At 41.6% G+C, this 26,181-nt stretch overlaps 1 protein-coding gene across 1 annotated transcript in view; it reads right to left on the bottom strand.

The window, feature by feature from the left end:
- sycp1 (synaptonemal complex protein 1) overlaps window positions 1–26,181 on the bottom strand; it is a 374,769-nt gene that overhangs the window by 258,419 nt on the left and 90,169 nt on the right. The window contains exons 7-8 of the mRNA XM_043716250.1: window positions 22,105–22,174; window positions 12,113–12,186 (exon numbers count right to left, since the gene is read on the bottom strand). Coding sequence (XP_043572185.1) covers window positions 12,113–12,186; window positions 22,105–22,174 — 144 coding nt within the window. The remainder of the gene's footprint in view (window positions 1–12,112; window positions 12,187–22,104; window positions 22,175–26,181) is intronic.

Here is a 26,181-nt window from a genome sequence, read left to right as displayed (position 1 = left end):
ACCTGATGCATTAATGGGGACAGTGCAGTATGTCCAGGATGGCTATACAGTATGCCTCAGGATCTGTGAGTAAAGTGTGAAGGTGAACAGTTAAACAAACTATTTGGGTGGGAATATGACAAAGAACAAAGCCAATGGTATTGACAAGAACAGCAAGAAAGAAGAGAGAATGAAAATTTGGTGAGGGTCATCTAGACTGAGAGACTGAAGCAGTAACTCTCTCAATGAAGAGCAACATGGTTTTCTTCCATTCTCCTCCAATTAGCTGGTACACAATGGAAGTGAAAATGACTGCCATCAGACCTAGAGTGGGCGAATTAAGTGTTTCATTCTTTAAAGGATGACGATACACTTTCATGCTATGTGAGGCCTTTTGAAAGGTAATAACATTAAACAGTGTCAGGAGATCTACTTGGTAAAGTGTGTTCAACCCCACTTCTTCTAGGGTCATCACTAAGGTAAAAGAGTTTAGCAAATAACTCAAAGTGCTTAGTTTACTGAGTTTAGCAGTCTGATGCATTCAGTTTAATAGAAAGCACTGACCATTCTTCTGTACTTTAAGGAGAACTATTTATTACAAATAAATCAATTCTAACCACAAGGAAACATATATATAATTTTCAACTGAACACACACACACATATACACACACATACGTAATTGGAAAACACAGTTCAGTGGCACCAGTTGACAGGTTTAATGGGATAGGCAAAAGTGAGTACTGCAGATGCTGGAGATTAGAGTCAAGATTAAAGTGGTGCCGGAAAAGCACAGCAGGTCAGGCAGCATCCGAGGAACAGAAATTTCGACGTTTCGGCCAAAAGCCTTTAATGGGGTGTTTGTTTTGCATCTCCCAAGTCCTCCTGATCTCTAATGTCCTTATTTCCAGCTCCTTTCAGTTCTTTGCTGAAGACCCAGGACAGGTGACACATTACTTGTTTAGCCTTTCAGTTACTGGTTAGAGGCAAGTTTCCAGAAAATGAAGGAAGTAAGTAGATATCTACCTTTCAGTGTTCAGTTACTTCAGTGCAGAGACAGAGAGAAAGACCCTGTATCTTTTCCAGCCTGGATACAACTGCCTCTCTAGTGTTCATTTGGAGGAGTTGGTGTTGGACTAGGGTGGACAAAGTTAAAAAACACACAACGCCAGCTTATAGTCCAATAGGTTTATTTGGAAGCACTACCTTTCCAGGCGCTGCTCCTTCATCAGGTGGTTGTGGAGAATAAGACCATAAGACACAGACACAATCTTTTGCTATAAATATTGTGTTTTATGGTCTTATCCTCCACAATCACCTGATGAATGAAAAGTGCTCCGAAAGCTAGTGCTTCCAAATAAACCTGTTGGACTATCACGTGGTATTGTGCAATTTTTAACTTTCTCTAATGTTCATACAACAAGCTGTTCATTTGCCTAGAAATGAATCAGAAAGCTGTCATCTCGCTCATAACTGTTGACCTCCTTAAATGGCCCTAATTGCACAAACAAACCAGCAATCTGTTTGTGCATTCTTTAGACATACACCCATGTGACCTTGGGTATCTTCCCTCACTGCTCGGGCAAAGCAACAATGTAAACACAATACATAATGAGTCCCGTAGTTTATTTGTAAAAGGCAGCAACTCCTTCCACAATCCTAGGTATTAACTTTTTCACATTTTGTTCCACAATCCAAATGAAGAAACTTAGAAGATGCACTCTTTCTAACAAACATCCACACAGTACAGGTGAAAAGAAATGTTACCAAAAAATACTCTGTGAACCTGAGACATTGACTTACTATGTCCACTAGAAATCCTGGGTCCAAGTACCCTTGACCACATCATGTATCATTAGAGCTGAATCTTCCCACGTTTTGATAGAAGTGTCATTTTCATCAAGTTTTATGGAAGTTTTTTTCTTCTCATGTGATTGTTCCAAACTTGCCTCATTAACTATCTACCATGCCCCTACGGCACCCTTCTTATCTAATTCTATTTCAATTCCCCTACTCACCATAGCCAGAAGTACTCACTACCTCCAGGAAATCCCAGGATATCAGCAATTTCATAGCATTGACACCATGCTTGCTGCAGACCTGGTCAAAATATGTTGGTGTTTGGAGCATGGTTGCAGATATTCAACTTGAAGATAGCAGAGATGAAGAAACTTTGCACCTTGCTTTGCTGAAAGGGTCCTAAAGCTCTTGGTAGAAGAGATAGAACAGAACAGTAGTGCCCTGTTTCCACTAGATTGCCAGAAGAGGCCAGGAAACCAGACCTATTAGGTTTGAATGAGAATGCTATCCAGGTTAGCGAAGTGTCCACAGAACAGAGGAATGCCCAGCAATGCAGGACAAAGGTCAATGACATTTTCTGCTCTGCTGTATCATGCTCACACTAACTCTACTATTGCACCTCCTACTGTCACTTTCACCACTACATGCATCATCTTCCCTCAATTCTTTTTACCTACCCCCATTCTACTAACTTTGCATGGCCTTTGGCTACTTACTCACCCACTCAGAACACCTCATCAACTTTTCCACACCTGCACCAGTATGAACAGCCTTGCCACCCACTTTCATCTCACTCAATACTTTTTTCTCAGGAAAAAATAGCCCACAACACAGCTCAAAGAGTCAGGATAGGTGATGGTGGGTTGTCGGATATTCTGTCTCATCACCCCATGGAGGGAGATGTCTTGGAAATGACTGTTAAGGACCAAGACTAGTCATGTGGAGATGCTGAAACCTCTATAACCCGGCATCCAGGCAAGAAACCCTGGTCACTGTTGAGCTCATCTCCCATGACCCCCATTGTGCATTTATTCTATATCTTTGTCACAATGCTCTCTCTCTTATACCTTTGCAGCCACTAAAGGGTGTCTGCCATCACAAGGCCTACCTTACAAGAATCTCAGAGAGGATTAGTCACTCAGAGGAAGGCTATCTTTTCACCCTCAACAGCTCAGATACCGACATCTCAGTGGTACTTTATCTATGTTAGACCCAAGAACACCTGCTGGTGAGCATGTCTGGAGCTTCAGATTTTTCCAAACAACTGAAGGATGCACCAAGATTAAGATGAATGATGGATCTGCAACATTGAGATGATGGAGATGTTCTTCAGCGCCTTTGCTATACTACGGCACAATACAGTACCTTCAGCAAAAGCACACAGTAAGGCCTTTTTTCTGAACATTGTTCAATGGAATTGAGTTGCATGAAGTCATCTTTCGTTGGCTGCATAAGTTTTGAAGATGGGCCAGCATCCTTTTATAATCCTAAAGAAAACACAGCTTTGTATCTTGATCTTCCGATGTAATTAATGGTATTTAATAAAAGTTAAGCTGACAACTTAATGGAAACCTTCAAATCGTCTGATTCTCCCTCATTAAATCATGCTGTGGAAAGGAGAGATATCACTTAACAAGATTAGAATATCATGTAATGTTAAGAAAAGCTAGCTTCTCTATCTTCATTACTGTAGTAGCAACTGAAATGACATTTACTCACATGACTGATGCTGGAAAGTGAACAAATATTTGCAAATATGACAATGCATTTACAATGAAATGTCAATCATACAAGAGGTTAAGGAAGGTGAACCTCCATCTAGACATGATATACTAGGTATGCCTGGGCCTTCTCGCTGAAAACATCCTTTGAGTTGACTGACAGGCTCAACTATTGGGCAGGTGCCCTCTAATCTGCATCTAGGTGTAGTAGGAGGGAAGGAAAGGAAACAGATATTGTTATGAAGTTGAAAGCGTGTACTGTACCTTTAAGACAGAATGAACACTGTTCTGCACTGAGAGTTTACAAGAGAAGTCTCAGAAATTGAAAATACGTAACATTTGGCTGTGAAATAGATACCTGAGTTGGTTGTTGTTTTGATAACTATTCAAATTTAACCAATCAGTTTCAATTATGCTGAAAATGTGTTGCTGGAAAAGCGCAGCAGATCAGGCAGCATCCAAGGAGCAGGAGAATCGACGTTTCGGGCATGAGCCCTTCTTCAGAAATCTGTCCTGAAGAAGGTCTCATGCCCGAAACGTCGATTCCCCTGCTTCTTGGATGCTGCCTGACCTGCTGCGCTTTTCCAGCAACACATTTTCAGCTCTGATCTCCAGCATCTGCAGTCCTTACTTTCTCCTAGTTTCAATTATGCCCCAGGATACTAAAACCCAATCAGGTCTGAATTGATTGTTTGGCAACAGTGAACCAATGAGACGATCCAATGTGAGGATATGACAAAGGCAGGCATTTTGAAAATCAGACAGGGCAACTGCCATCGAGAGAGAGAGAGACAGACAAACCCAAGATATCAAAACACTCTCTATCAAAGGTACCTTTTCATATGAAACATCTTCACAATAAAAAGAAAGATGACCCAGGGAGATCTTCAGCCGGAACAAGAAAGACACCAAAGATGACAGCCGTTGTATGGTTTTGTAATTAGGTAGGTGCAATTTCAATAAGTGTATTATTGGAACAGTATATTGTTATAGAGTTGGGAGCAGCTAATAAACAGCTTAAGAGAAAGGTGGGCTTAGAATTGGGAATAGCTGCTTAATGATCACTTTTAGAGTCAAAGAATAAATTGATATTATTTTCTTTAACTAGTGGAATTTGGGAGTTCTCTGTCATTCATATGTTAACAGGTTAGGAGGCAAGGTGGGTTTTTCTGCGTGTTTGGCTTAGACTGCGTCATAACAATATGGTTGAAGATGCCAAGCAGAATCGAGGTGGAAGGCCAGGTCACCTCTATTCAATCACGGTTAATAGCCCTGCCTTAGGCGCAGCCAGCAGAGTAAGTCAAAGGCGGCCTCCAACACCTGTCTAGATTCTGTTTGGGGTAGTCAGAGTCAGGATCCTCTACCCATAATGGTCGAGCAGCTAAATGATTGGCAGCTCATCAGCTATGTTGAGTACTTCTGCCCTGTTGCAAGCTGTTTAGCTCATGAAACGAGATATGGGCAGGTATTATGGGAGATTATTGTGGATGATAGAGCTATTAATTTTGGTGTAGGTGTGCAAATGCCTTATTCATTGAGGCCATACAGAGTTAGTTATTTTGCAGGTTGGAGTGGGCAAGGCTGAGTGAGGAAAATATTACAAGCAACTGTGAGACTGGTAAAGCATGAGCCTTGTTGGGAGTTCAATGCAGTAGCAGAGATGGAGTGAGTGTCAGGTGCTGGAGAGAAATTATGGCACTTTTACTAGTGGAGCACAGAAGGATGTCCACCTTCCTTTATTCTCTAACTTGGGTGACAACCTCAGACCATAGTCTGATATTATGGCCTCCACTACTGATATTGGGGGAAGAGACAGTCCTCAAAGTTTGTGAGAAGATTTGTAGCTCAGGTGCTCGTTGTTGTGGTTCTGTTTGCCGAGCTGGGAATTTCTGGTGCAGACGTTTCGTCCCGTCTAGGTGACATCCTCAGTGCTTGGGAGCCTCCTGTGAAGCGCTTCTGTGATGTTTCCTCTGGCATTTATAGTGGCTTGTCTCTGCCACTTCCGGTTGTCAGTTCCAGCTGTCCGCTGCAGTGGTCGGTATATTGGGTCCAGGTCGATGGGTTTGTTGATACAATCTGTGGATGAGTGACATGCCTCTAGGAATTCCCTGGCTGTTCTCTGTTTGGCTTGGCCTATAATAGTAGTGTTGTCCCAGTCAAACTCATGTTGCTTGTCATCTGCGTGTGTGGCTACTAAGGATAGCTGGTGGTGTCGTTTCGTGGCTAGTTGGTGTTCAGGGATACGGATCGTTAGCTGTCTTCCTGTTTGTCCTATTTAGTGTTTTGTGCAGTCCTTGCATGGGATTTTGTACACTACGTTGGTTTTGCTCATGCTGGGTATTGGGCCCTTTGTCCTGGTGGGTTTTCTGAAAGTGGCTGTTGATTTGTGTGCTGTTATGAGTCCTAGTGGTCATAGTAGTCTGGCTGTCAGTTCAGAAATGTTCTTAATGTATGGTAACATGGCTAGTGCTTTGGGTTGTGGCATGTACTCATTCTGTTGTCTTTCCCTTAGGCATCTGTTGATGAAATTGAGGGGGTATCCGTTTTTGGAGAATACATTGTAGAGGTGTTCTTCTTCCTCTTTTTGCAGTTCTGGTGTGCTGCAGTGTGTTGTAGCCCTTTTGAACAGTTCTTGATGCAACTTCTTTTGTGTGTGTTGGGGTGGTTGCTTTCATAGTTCAGGACTTGGTCTGTGTGTGTGCACCAAGTCCTGCTTGTGCACCACCCTGTCCAGGAGGAACTCAAACATCATGGCCACAAAACGCTGATTTTCCCTGTCTGCCATGAACAAGATTAATATCAGAAATTGTGCAGGGCAGCTCCAGACTAATACTGCTTGTCTGGGTGTACAATGGCCTTTTAAACGTGACAACTGCACCAGGATACTGGCAAAATCTGGGATATCTGATGAGTAGTGAGTCATTCTTGGATCAGTACATGGTACAATGGAATGGAAATTGGATGTGATGCTCACCATTGGGACAGCAACATCAATTAAGGCAGCAAATTTGGTAAGACAGGACAAGAAAACTCACTCAGCCTTGTGGCGAAAATCATTCAAACAAATTTGTTGCAACTTACTCTTAGATTCCGTTAAACTGTTGTGCTTAGACTGTAAGATTCAGCCCTGTTTTTTTTCCTTCAAAAGGATATATTCACTATCAACAACGAATAATATAGGAATAGCAATAAGTCTTCCTTCAACATGCTTGTTTGGTCTTCTGGAATAAAAGCTCTGAATTGCCGCGGATGTATCAAATCTCATACGTAGGGAAAGCAGTCAGGTGCTGGAGTGCTTTCACACCCAGGTGATGGCCTTCAGATCTTGTTGCAATATCTTTACATTCAGCCTTATCCTAAATGGCATGCTTTAGCGAAGTATTTCTTGTGCCTGGCCTCAATTGTGTAGCTACCGTATGTGGATCACTCTGGTCTTTGTAACTCTGTGAGAAATACTAGGACCTGATGCAGGTTTAGTCACGTCACTTCAAAGTCTCCCCATCAGCATCATGGGCATCATTAGAGAGCCACTATTCAGGAATCCGCACCTCCAGCTTCTTGGTGACTGCAGGGGAGAGAGCTCAGGTTGCTGATGGTACAAGATCTGGTGTCTCCCTGACAGGTCCCAATGATTGAGTCTCATTTACCACTGATCGAGACTCAACTGATAATCCTGTTCCTATGGCCTTACTGCAGTGTGGCCACTGGCATAGACTGATGTTCCACGTGACACTGCGGTATTGGACAGCTATTAGCCTCAGACTGACTTAGGACTCTAGGAGGCAAGACATTTGCCCTGAAGCTACAAGGACACTGTCATCAAACAAGTATATGCTTTACTGCCTTTAAATTAGGTTGAGGAGGCATGCACGGGCTGTGGCAGGGTTTCATCACTTCTCAGATGACAGCAGGGCATCTTTATGAATATTAAACTGTCCTCTAAATGGTCTTGGACATCACAGGTGGTGAGTAAAGTTCATGAACGCATAAATACCAATTGAAATAATTCTTCAGGAGGCTGGCATTCTGTTACCAAGCATTCTTTATTTACTGAGTTAAGCATTCAGGCACACAATATCTCTAGGCCTGGCATTCGTCCTTTGAAGTTGACCAGGTCTCCCTGAATAGACTAAATAATGACCCCTATCAGAGAATTCATATTCTATTATGTCCAGCTCCCTGACTTTGTAACAATCATTCCATCGATGTAATAAATGATGAATGTTGCTAATGACCATTTCAATTCATTGACAGTGGTTATTCAGAAGTGCAGGAGTTGGATAAGTAGGCAAAGGAACTGCCTATATTTAACCATGGTGTGTGTACACATCATTCTATGAACATGGATTCAAATTCCACCATGCTGATGCTGAAATTTTAATTCAATAAAATTATGGAATAAGGAACTAGACTAATATTGACTATGTACCCTTTGATTGTTATAAAAACTCATCTGGTTCATTAATGTCTTTAATCTACTACATTTACCTGAAATAGAAGAAAATTACTGCAGATGTTGGGAGATCTGAAATAAAACCAGAAACTGCCAGAGAAACACAGTGGGTCTGGCAGCATCTGTAGAGAAAGTTAATGTTGATCCGAAATATTACTTTTCTTCAGAACCCAGCAATCATCTTTTTCCAAAGGCCTTAGAGTAGTCCAAGAAGTCACTGCTGCAGGCTCAGTTCCAAAGGAGAGTCATATTGGACTGAAACCATTAACTGTGTTCCCTTCTCTACAACTTGCTGAGTATCTCCAGCACTTTCTGTTTTCATGCCGTCCCAATTGGTTTGGCTTATACGACTCCAGACCTACTGCAAGGTGACTGATATTTAACTGTCCTCTAAGCAATTAGGGATGGGCAATAAATTCTGGACTAGCCAGCAACACCTACCACTCCTGAACAAATAATACTGTCACTGCAAAACACTGGGGGAGGAGGAGTGCAGGATAATCTAAGATTTGTGGCTGCTTCCAAGATAAACTACACACACCTGCAAGATATATTGGTAGTGGTTATAGACAAATTCGATGTTGAGGGTGAGAGCCTTTTAGCTGAAATGAAGCCACTGGCTGGTCTGAGCACCATGACAGCCAGGTGTGCGCAGTCTATGACGTCTTGTACTCAGGAGAGTCCAGCTACAATGTCCAAGCCTCTAGCTCGCTTGGCCTGTCATTGTTCTATACTTGACCACCTGATCTTCCTATAGATGGCATCTGTCATGACCTTGGTTCAATGTTTCAAAGCTGATTTAAGAATTAAGCAAATCTGCCACTTCAAGTAAAGGTTTACATCACAGGTAGTCACCAGGTCCATGTCTGTTGTTGTGTATCTGCCATCCAGTGTATCTTACTTTAAGTGACCTGAATAAAGATAGAGTCTGAGACCTTTGTACTGTCATTACCACTACATCATAGCATGTGACCCATCATTAATGTCTCTCTTAATGCTATGGTGACATGCTACGAGACATTAAACACATCCCTCCTTTCCAAAGATAAGAAAAGACCCAAACAGACAAATGTAGGTTGTACACAGGCACAGGTTGTTAACTTGGTAATTACACAAATCATTCCTGAAGAAGGGCATGTGCCCGAAACGTCGAATCTTCTGTTCCCTAGATGCTGCCTGACCTGCTGTGCTGTTCCAGCAATAAAGTTTCAGCACAAATCAGTGAAAGCAGAGTGTACAAGATGAACAATTCAAACTTCGATGTAACGCCTTGAAGGTGTGATGAGCTGTACAAAGCTTGTGATCGTAACTGGAGAGATACATGCTGTTTTTTGTTGCACTTGTTTGACAACTTGGTTGTCCTCCAGTTGTTTGCTATCATTCAACATCACCACAAATTGTCATCCTTGGAGTTTTCTTCCTGACTCTTCATGTACGATTGGGTTTTCTGTTCTTCTGAAAGGTAGCACAATGAGGACTGACTTTGTATGATTTGAGCTGTTTACATACTTTAGGAATATTTACTGGTATCAAAGTATTAAAATATGGATTTCTCAGTTTTTGTAGTTCTCTATCCCACTCACTTGTTGTGTATCTTTTCATTCTCCTCTATGATTGAAGAAAAATGTCCTGTCTCAAAAAAGATGGACAATTTGTTGCTGGGCAAGGTCATTTGTACTTATTTGCTAAGCATAACATGCTGGGAATGGTGGTCCCTCCTCTTTTGGTATTGCACAAAAATGCATCAGTGCAAAGCAAAACCTTGTATTTAATCTTAAACTTGACATTACATACCAAATGGTATGGTACCTTTCTGCTAGACCATTTGAGCAAGAATAATGGGTAATAATGTGCTATGGGTCACTCCCACATAGCACACATCTTGAAACAGTTTGCCAGTCAACAACTATCTATTAATAGACATTATCTATTTTGGCACATCAAGTAAGCTGAAAATAGCAGTCACTGTGTCAGAATTAGTTGCACTCACTGGTTGAAAGATGGAAAATTTGGAGAGGCAATCCATCACAAGGATGTAATCTTCCCCATACAGCATGAACTCTGCTAAGCAATGAATGGAACATCACATGGATGTAGAGACTCCTTCCACTGCTGGGTTTGGTACGTTTGACATGCCTCCCATGCACTTATGAATCAATGGATATCCTGATTCGTCCTGGCCAGTGCACAGATTCACATGGTAGTCATCTTTTTTATCCAAAGCTTATTTTGTCATTGGTATAACATGGACATAATTTCTTAACATAAGACTTTTGGTATGAGCACTTGCTGCACTTGAAAACGACCTATCTTGATAAGAGGTAGGGAGATGGTTATGTAACCCCTGGGAAATAGCACCTACTGATCTCATGTTCCTGCTTTCCATGACTGTTGTTTGTCCCAAGGACTGTGAAAGGATGACATTTAAAATGGAAAGAAAATCTAATTATTGCACATTGGTGTAATATTTAAATGATCAACTCATCTCTTTCGAATGGACTGGACACCAGCTCCACATACAGCTGGGAAACGGAAATGGGACAGGAACTGCCAATGAAATATTGTGACAACAAGTCCATGTTAGAAACTGAATGTTCTGCAGCATGTGACTGACCTTCTGTTCACCAACAACTGCAAAGCAAAAGTCAGTTGTGTGATCAAATATTCTCCATTTACTTTGATGAGTGCATTTTTAACAAAACTCAAGTAGGTCAACATTATGTTTCCCCTTGTGGGACAGTCTAGGACCAGAAGCCATAATCTTAGAATAAGGGTTGCACACTTAAAAATAAGGAATTTCTTTTCTAAGCGGATAATGAAACTGTGGAAAATTTTACTGCAAAAGGTTGTCAAGGCTGGGACATGAAGTATATTCAAGTTTGAGATAGACTTTTAATCAGCAAGGGAAGCAAGGCTTATGGGGAAAAGGCAGGAAAGTGGAAATGATGATTATCAGATCAGCCATAATCTCACTGAACAGCAAAGCAGACTCGCTGGGGTGAATGACTTATGCCTGTTACTGTGTCTTATAGTCTTAATTAAGTTCAGAACAAACAAACCTGTATGATTGGCACCCTTTCCATCACCTTAAGCTACACTCCCTCCACTACCAGTATACTGAAGCCAAGGTGTGTATTAACTATAACAAAATACAACACATATTGCTGGAAAAACTCTGCAGATCTGGCAGCATCTGTGGACAAAGGAACAAGAGTTTACATTTTGAGTCCAATAGCTCTTCTTTGAAACAAAGAGAGAGAATAGTTGGGCTCAAAAAAATTAACTTTTACTCTCTCCAGACTCTATTAGACCTGTTGAGTTTCTCCAGATTTTAGATTAGATTAGATTAGATTACAGTGTGGAAACAGGCCCTTCGGCCCAACAAGTCCACACCGACCCGCCGAAGCGAAACCCACCCATACCTCTACATTTACCCCTTACCTAACACTACTGGCAATTTAGTATGGCCAATTCACCTGACCCTGCACATCTTTGTGATGTGGGAGGAAACCGGAGCACCCGGAGGAAACCCACGCAGACACGGGGAGAACGTGCAAACTCCACACAGTCAGTCGCCTGAGGCGGGAATTGAACCAGGGTCTCTGGCGCTGTGAGGCAGCAGTGCTAACCACTGTGCCACCGTGCCGCCCCATTTTATTCCAAAAGCATTAAATTGTTTTAAAGAAAGCGAGCTCAATGGACAGGACTTGTGACAATTTTACAGATCAGATTCCATAGCCGACAGAAATTTAATAATTTCTAAAGCTTTTTTAAAGTACCATATGTTATCAATAAACATTTCCAAGTGATATCATGCCCAATCTAACATAAAATAATATTGCATGATTACAGGAAATCAGGTTTAAATCATGGAAAATGTCAAGATTCAGTCCTAGTGTAAATCTGCCCTTTGTATTACTGGCACCCTATACGCCATCTTAAGTATACATTGCGTACAAAGGCAGTCCACTTTCTGGAAAAAGTATGAACCAACTATAAAAGACACTACAGAGACTCACTAACGCTTCATGGACAGCATTTCTCAGAGTCACCATTCAATCTCAAAATTTACGTGACCAAAGCAAATCCGATCCTCATTGACGCAAATGATATGAAGAAATGAAATCTGTTAAATCATGAATATTCAAGTAGTAAAATACCTCATTCTCTTTTTCATTTAGTTGTTGTTGATACTTATTCCTAAGTTGCTCTCTTTGTTCCATTTCTTCTTTTACTGCAATAAAATAGTATTATAATAAAACAACAGCTGATACTAACTTATAAGTACATGAGAAGGGAAATACATCAGTGGATTGTTCTCTGAGGGGTTGCATACATGACAGTGAATATTCATAAAGGATGGCACACATAATAGGGAGCACAGATGAGTGTAAGAAAAAAGCCAAGAGGGTGTTTATGTATGGAATTAAAGCAAATGGGAAAATACGCAAAAGAAATTAGAAAAAAAAAACTATTTTTCAGTCAAGTAGCTAAGGTGTAAAATGCACCATCTCAGCAAGTTCAATTGGTACATGGATTATGGGCTTCACAGGCAAGGCCAGCATTTTTGCCATCCTTAATTGCCCTTAAAATGAGTGACTTGCTAGGCAATTTCAGAGGACAATGAAGAGTCAACCACATTTTGTGGATTCCGCATTCCTGATGAAGGGCTTTTGCCCGAAATGTTGATTTTCCTCTTTTGCTATAAATTCTGTCTTATGGTCCTGCTTCACAACCACCTGATGAAGAAGCTGTGCTTTGAAAGCTAGTGCTTCCAAATAAACCTGTTGGATTACAATCTGTTGTTATATGATTGTTAACATTTAAAAGGCATCTGGATGGATATATGAATAGTAAGGATTTAGATGGATGTGAGCCAAGTGCTGGCAAATGGGACTAGATTAGGTTAAGATATCTATTCAGCATGGACAAATTGGACTGAAGGGTCTGTTTCTACGCTGTACATCTCTGTGACTCAATAAAAGCTAGACTGATGGTGACTTGTAATCATTATTGATTGTGAGCAAAACCTCTGGGTCACTAATCCTTCTTCAAGAAAGAAATATGTTACCTCATCTGTTCTGGCTAACATGAGGCTTAAATGCCTCTAAAATGACATGGTCGTGAGTTTTGTCTTGCCTGTTGCATATCAATACTTGGCTTCGTCCATGCAAATGTGGGTGACTGCAATGAACAGCCAAGTCTAACAAAATACTCAGTGGATTTATACACTAAGGATGGGAGGGGTGCAAATAACCAGCATGTAACCAGCAGTGGAGTGAACACTTCACATGCTGCCTTTCCTCCTTCCCTCTTCCTGTGATCCCATTGCCTTCAGCAAATGAGTCTAAACAATGCAGCTAAACAAGGGAAGGAGGGCCCTCTAGGTTTTGAACTATCAAAAGAACAGCAGCCAAACTAATCTCAGGCAACGAACATAACACTCAAAGGGCTGTTTCCACTTCAAGAGTGATTGTCAGGGTTGCAAGAAGGCATAGTTTAAGGAGACAAAATTTTAAAAATGTGAATGGCACAAAGTTGCATCGGTTTCTTATTGCATGGATATGATCATTCTCTTGTGTTCATGTGTGTTGAAGTATTTCCCTCATCTCTGTTAAATTAGTATTTTGAGAATTGTACAAACTGATGTGCACAGTTAAGGAGGCTAAAGGCAACAATAACTTGCATCCTAGGATTAAAAAGGAATAACTACGTAGTTAGTAAATGTGTTGGATTCTGGAGAAATACCAGAGGATTGGAAAAATGCCAATGGGGCACCCTTATTCAAAAAGGAAGGGAACCAAAAAGCAGGTCTAAAATCTACTGTTGGAAAAGTATGGAATCAATTAAGGAACCAATAGCAGAACATTTGGAAAATCAAGTAGAGTCAGCATGGCTTCATGGAAGCGAAATCCTGTCTGATTAATTTATTAGAGCTTTTTGAAGAAGACTGAACCAGAGATGATAGAGAGGAACCTATAGATGTATTGTAATTGTACTTCCAGAAGGTACTCAACAAGGTACCTCACAAAAGGTTAAGACATAAGCTAAGAGTTTATGATATATTGCTGGAAGTGGCACGGTGGCACAGTGGTTAGCACTGCTGCCTCACAGCGCCACAGACCCGGGTTCAATTCCCGACTCAGGCGACTGACTGTGTGGAGTTTGCACGTTCTCCCCGTGTCTGCGTGGGTTTCCTGCGGGTGCTCCGGTTTCCTCCCACCATCCAAAGATGTGCAGGGTCAGGTGAATTGGCCATACTAAATTGCCAGTAGTGTTAGGTAAGGGGTAAATGTAGGGGTATGGGTGGGTTTCGCTTTGGCGGGTCGGTGTGGACTTGTTGGGCCGAAGGGCCTGTTTCCACACTGTAATCTAATCTAATCTAATCTAATCAATATATTGGCATGGATATAAAGAATTGGCTGACAAGCAGGAAATGGCAAGCGACAAGGGATTTTTTTCAGCTTGATGGCCTGTGACGAGTGAGCTTCCACAGGGATCAGTGCTGTGACTACAAGTGTTTACAATACATAGTAATGACTTAGAGGAAGGAAGCGAATGTACTGTAGCCAAATTTGCAGATGATACAAAATAGGTAGAAAGGCACATTGTAATAGTGATAAAATAGTTTACAGAGAGATATATTAATAGACTAAGTAAGTGGGCAAAAATTGATAAATGGAGTATAATGTGGGAAAATGAGCAGCTGTACATTTTGGAAGTGAGAAGAAATTTAGAAAAACTGCAAAAAGCTGCAACACAAAGGAACTTGACTCTTTACTCAGAGATTAATACGGGTGTGGAACGCACTGCCTACAACAGTAGGAGACTCACCAACTTTCAGGGCATTTAAAAGGTCACTGGATAAACATATGGATGAAAATAGAATACTGTAGGATAGATAGGTTTCAGATTGGTTCCACAGGTCGGCGTAACACTGAGGTCCGAAGCGCCTGTACTGCGTTGTAATGTTCTATGTTCTATTGGCAGTACTTGTGCATGAAACCCAGAAAGCTATGCACAGGTGAAAAGCAGATAATCACGAAGGCTAAAGGAATATTGGCCCTTATTTTAAGGGGTTTGGAGTATAAGAGTAGTGGAGTCTTACTGCAACTGTATAAAGTGTTGGTGATACCACTTCTGGAGTCCTGTGAGCAGTTTATGTCTCCTTATTTAAAGAAAGATATTATTTCATTGCAGGCTGTTCAGAGAAGGTTCCTTAGGATGATTCCAGTATGGAGAGATTGTCTTATGAGGAAAGGTTAAACAGATTGGGAGTCGACTAATTGGAGTTTAGAACAATGAGAGGTGATCTCAGTGAAACATCAGACTCTTAAGGAACTTGACAAGGTAAGAATTGAAAAGGTATTTCCACTTGTAGAGAGTCTAGGACTAGAGGGCATAGTGTCAGAATAAAGGGATGTCAATTTAAGACCGAGATGAGGAAGCGTTTCTTCTCTCAGAGAATTGGAAGTCTTTGGAAATCCTTGCCACAGAGAGTTGTGGAGGCAGTGGCCTTGTTTGTATATTTAAGGCTGAGATAGATAGATTCTTGATCAGTAGATCAAGGGCTACAGGAAAAGGGTAGGAAAGTGGATTCGAGGAATGCCGGATCAACCATTATCCTACTGAATGGTAGAGCAGGCTAAAAGGGCTGAACAGCCCACTGCTATTCCTTATGGTCTCAATGTGTTGCACCCCAGGAATGATCAAAGATATGATTTGGGCTTCTAGTATGGTCTTGCAAATTGTGACCTCTAAGTATCCTGGCAAGGGCAGGGTGATTTATAACCTAGTTGGTGCGCTCACCCATTATCCCACAGAAATTGTTGTTTAAGCAGTATCTAGAGCTGAGGAAATGCCATATTCTGCTGGTGAACTCAAAGTTCTTAGAAGGCATTGTTAGCATGTTTAGTGTGCTTCACTGAGTTATATGACTTCCTCAAAATCATGTGTATGGTGCTGCTCATGCTAAGAATCCACACCAGTTTTCCTTTTAGTGTCAGATTCCATCTGACTGTAGGTTGTACTGGAAGTAGTGCTTCCACTATAACTTTTATTTAGCAGATGATCTGGTAGGCATCATTCTGGCAGGAATATGGATGCTTGACTGGCTACTTCACCTTGACATCTACAGCTGCATCAGCCACTTTCTCATGAATATCAAATTAAATATAAAAAATCAGAGTAGATCATTTGGCATTTCAAGCCTGCCCCACCATTCATTATGATCATGGCTAATTATCCATCTCAATGGCATGTTATTGCTTTCCCCTCATACCCTTTAATCCCTTTAGTCCCAAGTCCTATGTCCAACTCCTTTTTGAAATCATACAATGTTTGGGCCTCAATTGATTTTTGTGATAGGAAGTCCCACAGTTTTACCATTCTAGGGGTAAAGAAACATCTCATCTTAGTCCTAAATAGTTTACACTGTTTTCTTAGACTGTGTCCCCTGGTTCTGGACAACCATCAACCAGAACATCCTTCTTGCAACAACTCTGTATAGTCCTATTCAAACTTTATAGGTTTCATTCATTGTTCTGAACTCCAGCGAATACAATCCCAACAGATTCAACTTATCCTCATACTTCAGTCCCACCATCCCAGGAATGAGTCTGATAAATCTTTGTTTCATTTTCTCTATAACAAAAACATCCTTCCTCAGATTAGGAGACCGTATCTGCACAAAATATTAGAGGTGTGGTCTCACCAGGGCACTATATAATTGCAACAAGACATCACGGCTCCTGTACTCAAATCCTTTTCCTTCTTCCTTATCTGAGAAGAAATTCAAGCCTTTCAGATCCTCATCTGTAAATTTCTCATCACTTTGCTGCACAAGATGCGCAGAACACAGCAGGTACACTGATTCTATCTTTGGCACATGCTACAGCGTTTTATCTGAGCAGTGCAAACCCATTGTTATCCTTTTTGAGGCATGGGTAAAATTATACCTCTCCTCTGCTGGGCTTTGAAACATGCAATGAGCCTGATCTTCTATGGATATCCCTGGTCACCCAGGAGACATCCCTGCAGTTGCTATGGGGAAATAAACAGATGTAGCACCTGACAGGGACGGAGGGTTAAGAACTAGGAAAACTTCATGCAAAGTAAAGATTTCATTTGCAGTGATCATAGACCAACTACGCTTTGAACGAGTGAAACTGTTTCAATTTATGAATGCTAATCTCTAAGCTCGTGGATCTTTCAAAGCAAAATGTATGCAGTCAACTGCAGAAATCCAAGATTGCCATAGAAACATTTCTTTTTTACTTCTTTATGGCCTGTGAGATTTGCTGATTAGCCATCATTATTGTCTAGCTCTAATTTCCTAAAGGGAAGTTAAAAATCAATCACATTGGTGAGACTCTGGAGTCACATGTAGCCCAGGCCAGGATGGTAGATTTCCTTCCCTAAAGGACATTATAAGACCATAAGATGCAAGAGTAGAAGCCCATTGAATCTGCCTCACCATTCAGTGAGATCATGGCTGATCTGATAATCCTCAACGCCATCTCCCTGCCTTTTCTCCATAACTTCTAATTCCCAATTGATTAAAAATCTTAGTCCTGAATATACTTAAATTGCTCAATCTCTACAGCACTTTGTGGGAAAGAATTTCATAGATTCACAACCAGCAACAAAGAAATTCCTCCTCACCTGTCTTAAGTATGCAATCCCTTATTTTGAGATAATGCTCTCTCGACCTAGACTCTCCCACAAGGGAAACAAGCCTTACATATCTGTTAAGCCTTTAAGAAAATTGTATGTTTCAATAAAGTCACCTTTCATTCTTCTAAATATCAATGAGTAGAGATCCAACCTACTCAACTTCTCTTCATAAGACAAAGAGTCTCTCCATATCTGGTATAAGTTTAGCAAACATGCTCGAGACTACTTCTAAAGTCAGCATATCTTTCTTTAGAAAAGCAGCCCAAAACTGTTCAGTATTCCAGCTACGATTGGAATATTGTCTTGCTTAATTGTTGCAACCCCCCCTACTTTTAATATTCCATTCTCTTTGTAATGAAGTCCAATATGCCATTTGACTTCCCGATTACCTGCTGAACTTGGATGTTAGCTTTTTATGATACAAGGACTCACAAATGCCCTTGTTTCATAGCTTTCTGCAGTCTTTATCCATTTAAAATTTCACTCCTCTATTCTTCCTCCCAAATTGCATAACCTCACATTTTCACACATTACATTCCATTACATTACTAAGTTTCTGCCCACTCATTTAACCTGCCCCATTACTCTCTGCATTAGTGAAGTGTATAAACTCTTATGACAATTAATGGTGGTTGCAAGATCGCCTTTAGTCTAGGGTTTTGGGTTATTAGTTCAGCACCACTGCCTCATATTGTACAGATTGCCTGGCTCTCAGGATCTATGGAAAACCATAGAAGATAATTAGCTATTATGAATGAACATTGATGACCTCCCTGATGCAACTGAGAGTGACTGCCTATGAGATTGCTCACAAATCCTCCATAAAATTCTGGAAAATCCCAGAATGTGTGAAAATTCAATGCCACAGGTTTTTTTTTAAAATGCTAGTGTTGAATAGTCCCCTCAGATAATTGACATAAGTCTGTGAAAGCCACACCCATCTATGACATTGCCTTTTTGACATTTACAGATGATTACCTTTTGTAGTATGTTTTGTAGTATGCCAACATTCAATATCGCACTGATTCCTGCTTACCACCATCCTGAGTTGCCTGGCACACTGTTAGTGCATCTTTGCTGATGTTCTAGCTGCTGCAATAACTTGTCTGGGTCACCCTCAGCCAGTTCCTCTGCAGCTGTGCTTAGGGCGAGCAAAAGGACTCAATTCATTGGATTGTTGCTTTCGGAGACATAAAATGCAAAAACAAGGATGCTATGCAAAATTTTTTAAAATCAATTTTTAGGCCTCAGCAAAACTCTTGATTGATTCAACTTGCCTGGCTAAGGAAAGTTGCAAGCAAAAGGTCATCAAAAACCTCATTCCACTCTGAAAAACATTGAGCAACAGGGAAGCTCCATACGCAGCACTGACCAACTTTGGTCTTCATTGACATTCATAGGTAACTCTATCCTCAAATTTAACTCTTCTTTCTCAAGCAGTACAGTGACCCCAGAACTGGAATCCATTATTGAATTGACCCTCGAGTACTTTTCACCCTTTCTTCACCAACCATTTTGCACAATCATCTTTGGAAACCTTTTGAATCTCCTCCATCACCTGTGACCAACTATCTCCCATCACCACTGGTCAGCGCTCCAGCACAGTACAATTGACACCATTAGCTTTAATTTCCTAGCCTTAACCACCAGAAAATAGGGGTACTGAGTAAACTACTAGAGCCATAGGCTTACGATGCCTGGATCCAGATGGATTTCATCCTAGGGTCTTAAAAGAAATGGTTGATACATTGTTTTTAAATTTTCCAAAACTCCCTCAAAATAGGAACGGTCCCATTAGATAGGAAACTAACTTCCTATCTGCAATTGGATGGGAAGGTGCCGTGTGTGACGGGAGAGGTGTTAGGTGTGATGGAGCAGTAGACTAGATTGTCCCGGAGGGAACGATCTCTGCGGAATGCAGACGGGGGAGGGAAGGGAAGATGTGTTTAGTGGTGGCGTTGTGTTGGAGTTGGCGAAAATGGCGGAGGATTATTCTTTGCATGTGAAGGCTGGTGGGCTGGAGGGGGTGGGAGAACATCCTTGCTACCACTGCCACAGGCATCGAATGGTGAGAGAATGACCTCGCTTCCACTGCCTCAAGCCCCGAATGGCACGAGAACTACCTCATTACCGCCGGTCTCCTATCGCCAGAAGAAGCCACCTCTGCCAATCTGCACGTGGCCCACTCTCTGCACCGGTGCTGCCGACCAACCCACCACAGGAAATAAGAAAAAAAGACCAAAAGGAAAATAAAGCGAAAGAAAAGAGCAGAAGCAAAAGTAAAACAAAGAAGTAAAGCAGATGGGAGTGGATGGGCCCTGGGCAAGAGCCCTTACGCAGCCCTGTTACTCTGTTGCCATCTTGCACTGGAGCTGGTTATTATATAGATGAAGAATTCAAAGTTTGATTGCCAAAGGACTAAGCCCCACTCTCTGCAACTGGATCCTCAGTTTTATGACCCACATGCCACAATCAGTGAAGATTGGAGACAATATTTCATGCTCATTAACACTCAACACCCAGGGATGCATACTCAGCCCCTTACTGTACTCGCTGTCAACCCATGACTGCGTCGCCAAATATCAGACTAACACCACTTACAAGTTCACTGATGACACCAACATAGTTGGTCGAATCTCAGATGGGGATGAAACAGACCACAGACGGTAGGTGGAAGATCTGGAAAAATGGTGCACTAAGAACAACCTAGCTCTCAATGCTGGCAAAACCAAGGAAATCATTATTGACTTTCGGCCAGATGTTGCACATGCCCCCCTGCACATTAACAGCACAGAGGTGGAACGAGTGGAGAGGGTCAAGCTCCTAGGAGTGGTCACACACCACAAGCTTTCTTGGACTCTTCATGTGGATGCATTGGTTACAAAGGCTCAACAATGTCTCTTCTTCCTCAGGCAGCTGAGGAAATTTGGCATGACGGCAAATTCCTCTGCCAACTTTTATAGGTGCGCCATCAAGAGCATTCCGTCTGGATGTATTATTACCTGCTATGGCAACTGTACCAGTCAATATCGGAGACGGTTACAGAGAGTGGTGAACTCGGCCCGGACAATCACAAAGGCCAACCTCCCATCTACAGAATCCATCTACTAGGCCCACTGTCAACGAGAGGCCGCCAGCATCCTCAAAGATCCATCACACCCTGGCAATGTTTTTCTACAACCTCTAGGGTTGAAGGTACGGATGCCTGAACATACGCAACAGCTGGTTTCGAAACAGTTTCTACCCTACTGTCGTGAGAATACTGAACAGACTCACGAACTCTTAAATTCGCCTGTACCTGTGTTTTTGTTTTTGACACTGATTACCTATTATTTACTTATGTATGCTACTTAACTATTGCTTGTATTGCTTGCAAGACAAAGCTTTTCACTGTGCTATGGTACACGTGACAAAAAAATCAATTCATTTCAATTTTCTGATCATATAAAAATGGTTGCCTGCATTGCTTGCAAGACAAAACTTTTCACTGTGCCTTAGTACATGTGACAACAAAATCAATTCAATTCAATTTTCTGATCACATAAAAATGGTTGAAAAAATAAGTTGTGAAGAGAACAGAAGGAGGTTACAAAAATGTATAGACAAGTTAAATGTATGGACAAAGACCTGTCAAATGGAAGAGAATGTGGGAAAATGTGAAATTATCCATTTTGACAAGAATTTTTAAAATGCTTATTATCAAAATGGTGGAGGTTGCAGAGCTCAGAGATGCAGAGAGATCTAGGTTTTTAGTGCACGAATTGCAAAAGACTGAACACTGTAGACACGTCAAGCAATTAGGAAAGCTGGTAGGATGCTACTGTTTAGTGTAGGGGGTATTGAATACAAAAGTAGGAGGATATGCTTCAGTTATACAGGACTCTACTAAGATCACATCTAGAGTATTGTATGTGGCACTGATCACTTAATTTAAGGAAGAATGTAAATGCATTGGAAGCCGTTCAGTGAAGATTTACCAAATAAATACCTTCAGGGATCTTAAAAAAATTATTTCTCTTGTGGAATAATCTAGAATGAGGGGTTACTGCTCAAAAATAAAATAGATCCTCTTTTAAATAGATGAGGCGAAGTTATTACAATCTGAATCATAAGTGTTTGAAACTGTCTTTCTGAAATGATGGGGTGATTGCGCAGAAAGAAATTTTCTGAATATTCTTAAGGTAAAGGCAGATATATTCTTGGTATGCAAAGGGTTGAAAAGTTATCAGGAATAGATGCAAGGTTACATTCAGGGCAGCTATAAATTTATTAAATGACAGAACAGGCTTGAGGGGTTAAAAAGCCTACTCCAGCCTCTGAGTCATTTGTTCTTGCGTTATTAAAGTTGAGTTTGTACTATTTATATTGCTGCATTATTTGATTGAGTCCATACTTTTATTCAATACAATATTCAAAACATCTGATATCTCTTATTTATTAAATAACAATCTTAACTCGTGACAAAATGTATACTTACACTTAAAAATGATTTCCAGTCTTGAATTTTCAGCTTGCTTGCGAAGTTCTTCAAAAGCCATTATAATTCTCTAAAGTTAGATTTACAAAATAAAGAAACATAAATACACAATACAATGGAACTCTGAAAATGTACATAGTGGCACAGCCTGCAGTTTTAACTATTCTAAGGAGTCACTGTAGGTCAAGTGGGGAACTGCTCTGACCACATTGATCAGGGTGATTGGCCATGGTAGTCCTGAGGATCAGCTCAACTGAAGCCTATGTGAGTTATTAGGTGCCACTGCTGTAAAAGGGAAGTCAATTATGGGGACTGGGAGCAGCAAGATGGGATGCAGAGAGGACAATAACGTTTAAGGGTACATTCTCTGTATAAATGGAGTGAGAGATAATATTGTACTGAAAGGCATGAATCAATGTGTGTGTGGGGTGGGGGTCTCATCGATATTCACAACCACCCTGACATTAAGGAAGGAGGGAAGCAATGTAGCATGATTTTTGGTATGCTGAGGGCCAATGCTGAGGTGAAACAATTCAAAGAGTGTGTGTGGGATCATATGCAAATGCAATTTAGGTAGCCTAAACAGGAAGGACAAGGAAGAAAGGAACATAGCTAAGCCTGCAACTCATTGTGCAAACATGACGTGTGAGGCCTGCTATAGACATGTGAATTGTAAATGCGCACTGGAAATGGAAAATGAAATGAAATGAAAAATGGTTGTGATTATAACCAGGAATAAGAAGGGTAAGTGTCTTTTTTCCTGTGTGGGAACATGGACTCTGCTTGTGAGCATGCAAGTCAATTCCAGTGCCAACTTCATTTATTAGGCACTTTTACAATACAGGGTGACGCTATCGGTAATCATGGTGCCCTACATGTGAAATGTATGTAATGTACAACTTCATGGGAAACAAATCCTAGACACAATCTTCAGCATGACATGGATAAATACAGGTTGAAGATAGTCATCGCTATGAAATTAGTCACAGGCAGTCTTAAACATGCCTGTGGGCCATCACAAAGATCTCGCAGAAACAGTAATTGTAGGAGGAAGGGCAGTATCATAGAGAGAGAACAGAGTTAACATTTCAAATCCAGTGATCCTTCTGTGCTGAAAGTAATCCATGTCCTGATAGGACATGGGCTGTGGGGCTGGGTAATATACATGAAAGGAAGTGCTCAGGTTCTAAATTATTGAACTCAATATTGAGCACTGAAGGCTACAAGGTCCCCCAAAAAGGAGCTGCTGTTCCTCCAACTTGCGCTGTGCCTCTCTGGAGGAGAAAGCAATGTAGGCCAGGGAACATGGTGTTTTGAAGTGGCAGATAACTGGAATCTCAGGATCAATTTTATGAATACAGTGCAGGTGTTCCACAAAGCAATAACCCAATCTGTGTTTAGTATCTCCAGTGTAAAGAGGACCACATGGTGAGCAATGAGTACAGTAAACTAGATTGAGTGAAGTGCAAGTAAATAACTCCTTCATTTGGATCATGAGGAGAAAGGAGGTAAACAAGCAAATGTTGTGTAGTGATTGGAATAAGGTCAGCCATGTGGATTTCATAGAATGAGTTTCCTGTTGTGGTTCTGTTCGCCGAGCTGGAAATGTTTGTTGCAAACGTTTTGTCCCCTGTCTAGGTGACATCCTCAGTGCTTGGGAGCCTCCTGTTTCCAGCTCGGCGAACAGAACCACAACAACGAGCAATGAGTTTCCTGACTGGGGCTCATCTGGTCTAATCAGGTAGTCCTGTCTCAACAGGAGTGTCAGGGTTCTGCTCAGTCTAGGAGCCAGCTTTGACCTTGATCGGTCAATGTCATCTGTGATGCATTTGTAAATAAAGGGAGATGTGGTGGCGAGATAGCGGCATTTGGGGAGTTATTTCAGTGGCGATAAGAGAAAAAACTCTTAAGAAAATTTTCTACAACCATTGTCCTTGAGTCAGGGTTTTTGCTAAGATTGACTCATTTGATCCTGCGTCAAAAACTGGGCCCAGTATTTGGAAAAAATACTGAGGCACCAGATACTAAAAAGCTTTCAAGAGTTGACAGATTTAGCTAAAGAATATCACGACTCCAAAAAGCACCTACTAGCTCAAGTGCATTTGGATTTCAAACAAGCACTACACGGTAATATTGAAAACTGAATCCTCTCTCCAAGAGAAGCTTATGGCTTACAGGGTATTCTGACGGAAGCAGACCCCCTCGCCATGCTGACTGAGCTTAGGGCACACAACTTGAGTGAAGGCAACTGCATAGCCTCACTCAGGATGTATCTTAACAAAGGGACTCTATGTCAGCCCACAGCAAAACTCTAAAACAAAACCAAGCCTTGGCTAAATAGTTAAACGTTTCTTGAGGATCCACACTGCAGGCCATTGTAGTTGCTGCCAAGTAAAAGAACTCATACGCCAGTATCCAGGAGGGTGCACATCCTGGAAAGTCCACCTACAGCTGGTTTGGATCAGTTAAGTTGCTTTAATAACATCCAACTCAGAACCAAAATAAATGTCTCATGAGACTCTGACTCTAAATGGTCACCCAGTTCTAATGGAGGACAATCCCAGCAGGGCTGCATTAGTTATCGCAGAACCAGTCTTTACCAAACTCTGGACTCCAACCCTTAAGTCTGCAAAAGACCTCAGCCAGACTGAGAACCAACACTCTGGAGGCCCTACAGATTCAGGATAATTTCTTAGGAATTTGTAATAATAACGGATCACAAATTGGCGGACGTTACCAGCGGTAGTGCCTCCTCGGAAGAGTTGATTCTGGTTTTAAACTTTCTGGACACCCTTCCAGTCATAGCCGACAATATTAGACTAAAACAATCCCATCCTAGCAAAACTAAAACAGCTGGTGGTGATGGGAGAACAAAGGGCCATCTCAACCAGAACTGAAACCTTTCTGCACCCAGTGAGACTAGATCACTGTAAACGATAGGATATTAGTATGGAGAGCAAGAATGATTGTCCCAAGCAAAGGTCACTGCCAGATACTGGGTGAACTCCACTTGGGTCATTCAGGGGTTTCCAAAATGAAGATATTGATGAAAAATTATGTCTGATGGCCAGAACTGGATGCCAACATAGCTGTGTTGGTGGGGCAGTGCCCAGAGTGCCAACAAAGACAAATATTACCACCAGCAGCTGTCCCACATTCATACGAATGGCCAGGTAAACACTAGACTCAGTCACATGTCAGCTATGCCAGTCCTTTCATAGGCCTTATGTTCTCAATCATTGTGGAAGCCCATTCAAAGTGGTTAGACGTCCATAGATTTCATTCGTCAAACACAGCGAAGATGACAGAAAAGCTACAAGCATCTTTTGCAATACACAAACCCCTGGAGGTGTTGGACATAGACACTGGGCCATCATTTACCAACAGGGAATTTGAATACTTCCTGAAGATGAATGGCATTCAGCATTTAAGAACAGCTCCCCACCATCCATCATTCAATGGTCTGGCGGAAAGAACACACTAACTTTGAAGGCAAGCTTAAAGAAGCAGTCTACAGCTTCACTCAATACCAAACTGTCCTGCTTACTGTTTGATCATAGGACCACCCCTCACACAACTACAGAGACTGCTAATGAGGAGGAGACTCTGCACCAGGTTAAATCTGATCTTCCCAGACCTGGGGGTGGGTGGGAATGTGAAACAGCATCAGGAACATCAAAGCTGGATACAACATTCCTCTAAGCGAGAGGCAGTTTACTACATGGGACAATGTTTGGTGTTGAGACCATGGGAATTGCCCTGCATGATCAGGTCCTGCGATGTACAGAGTTCGGGTAGGTCATGAACAATCTTGTGGACCACATGAAAGCTGCAACCTTGTAAATAGGGCAGGAGCAAAACACACCCAGCCCCTCAGAGCATCCAGCATGGCTGTCAGAACCTATAGCTTAACCATCTCTACCTAGTATCAAAGAAACCTCCCAGGACAAGATGGACCTGGCAGATGTCGCAGCCTCAATGCCCTTACCGTCAGAAGATTAATTTCTCCCAAGAGGTGGGCTACAGTCTGTACATGCCATCAGTATCCAAGGCAGAGTCAGGGAAACCAGGCTTGGT

Source organism: Chiloscyllium plagiosum, chromosome 26 (assembly GCF_004010195.1).
Source record: "Chiloscyllium plagiosum isolate BGI_BamShark_2017 chromosome 26, ASM401019v2, whole genome shotgun sequence".
Classification (NCBI taxonomy): domain Eukaryota; kingdom Metazoa; phylum Chordata; class Chondrichthyes; order Orectolobiformes; family Hemiscylliidae; genus Chiloscyllium; species Chiloscyllium plagiosum.
This window is presented reverse-complemented; position numbering and strand designations above follow the sequence as displayed.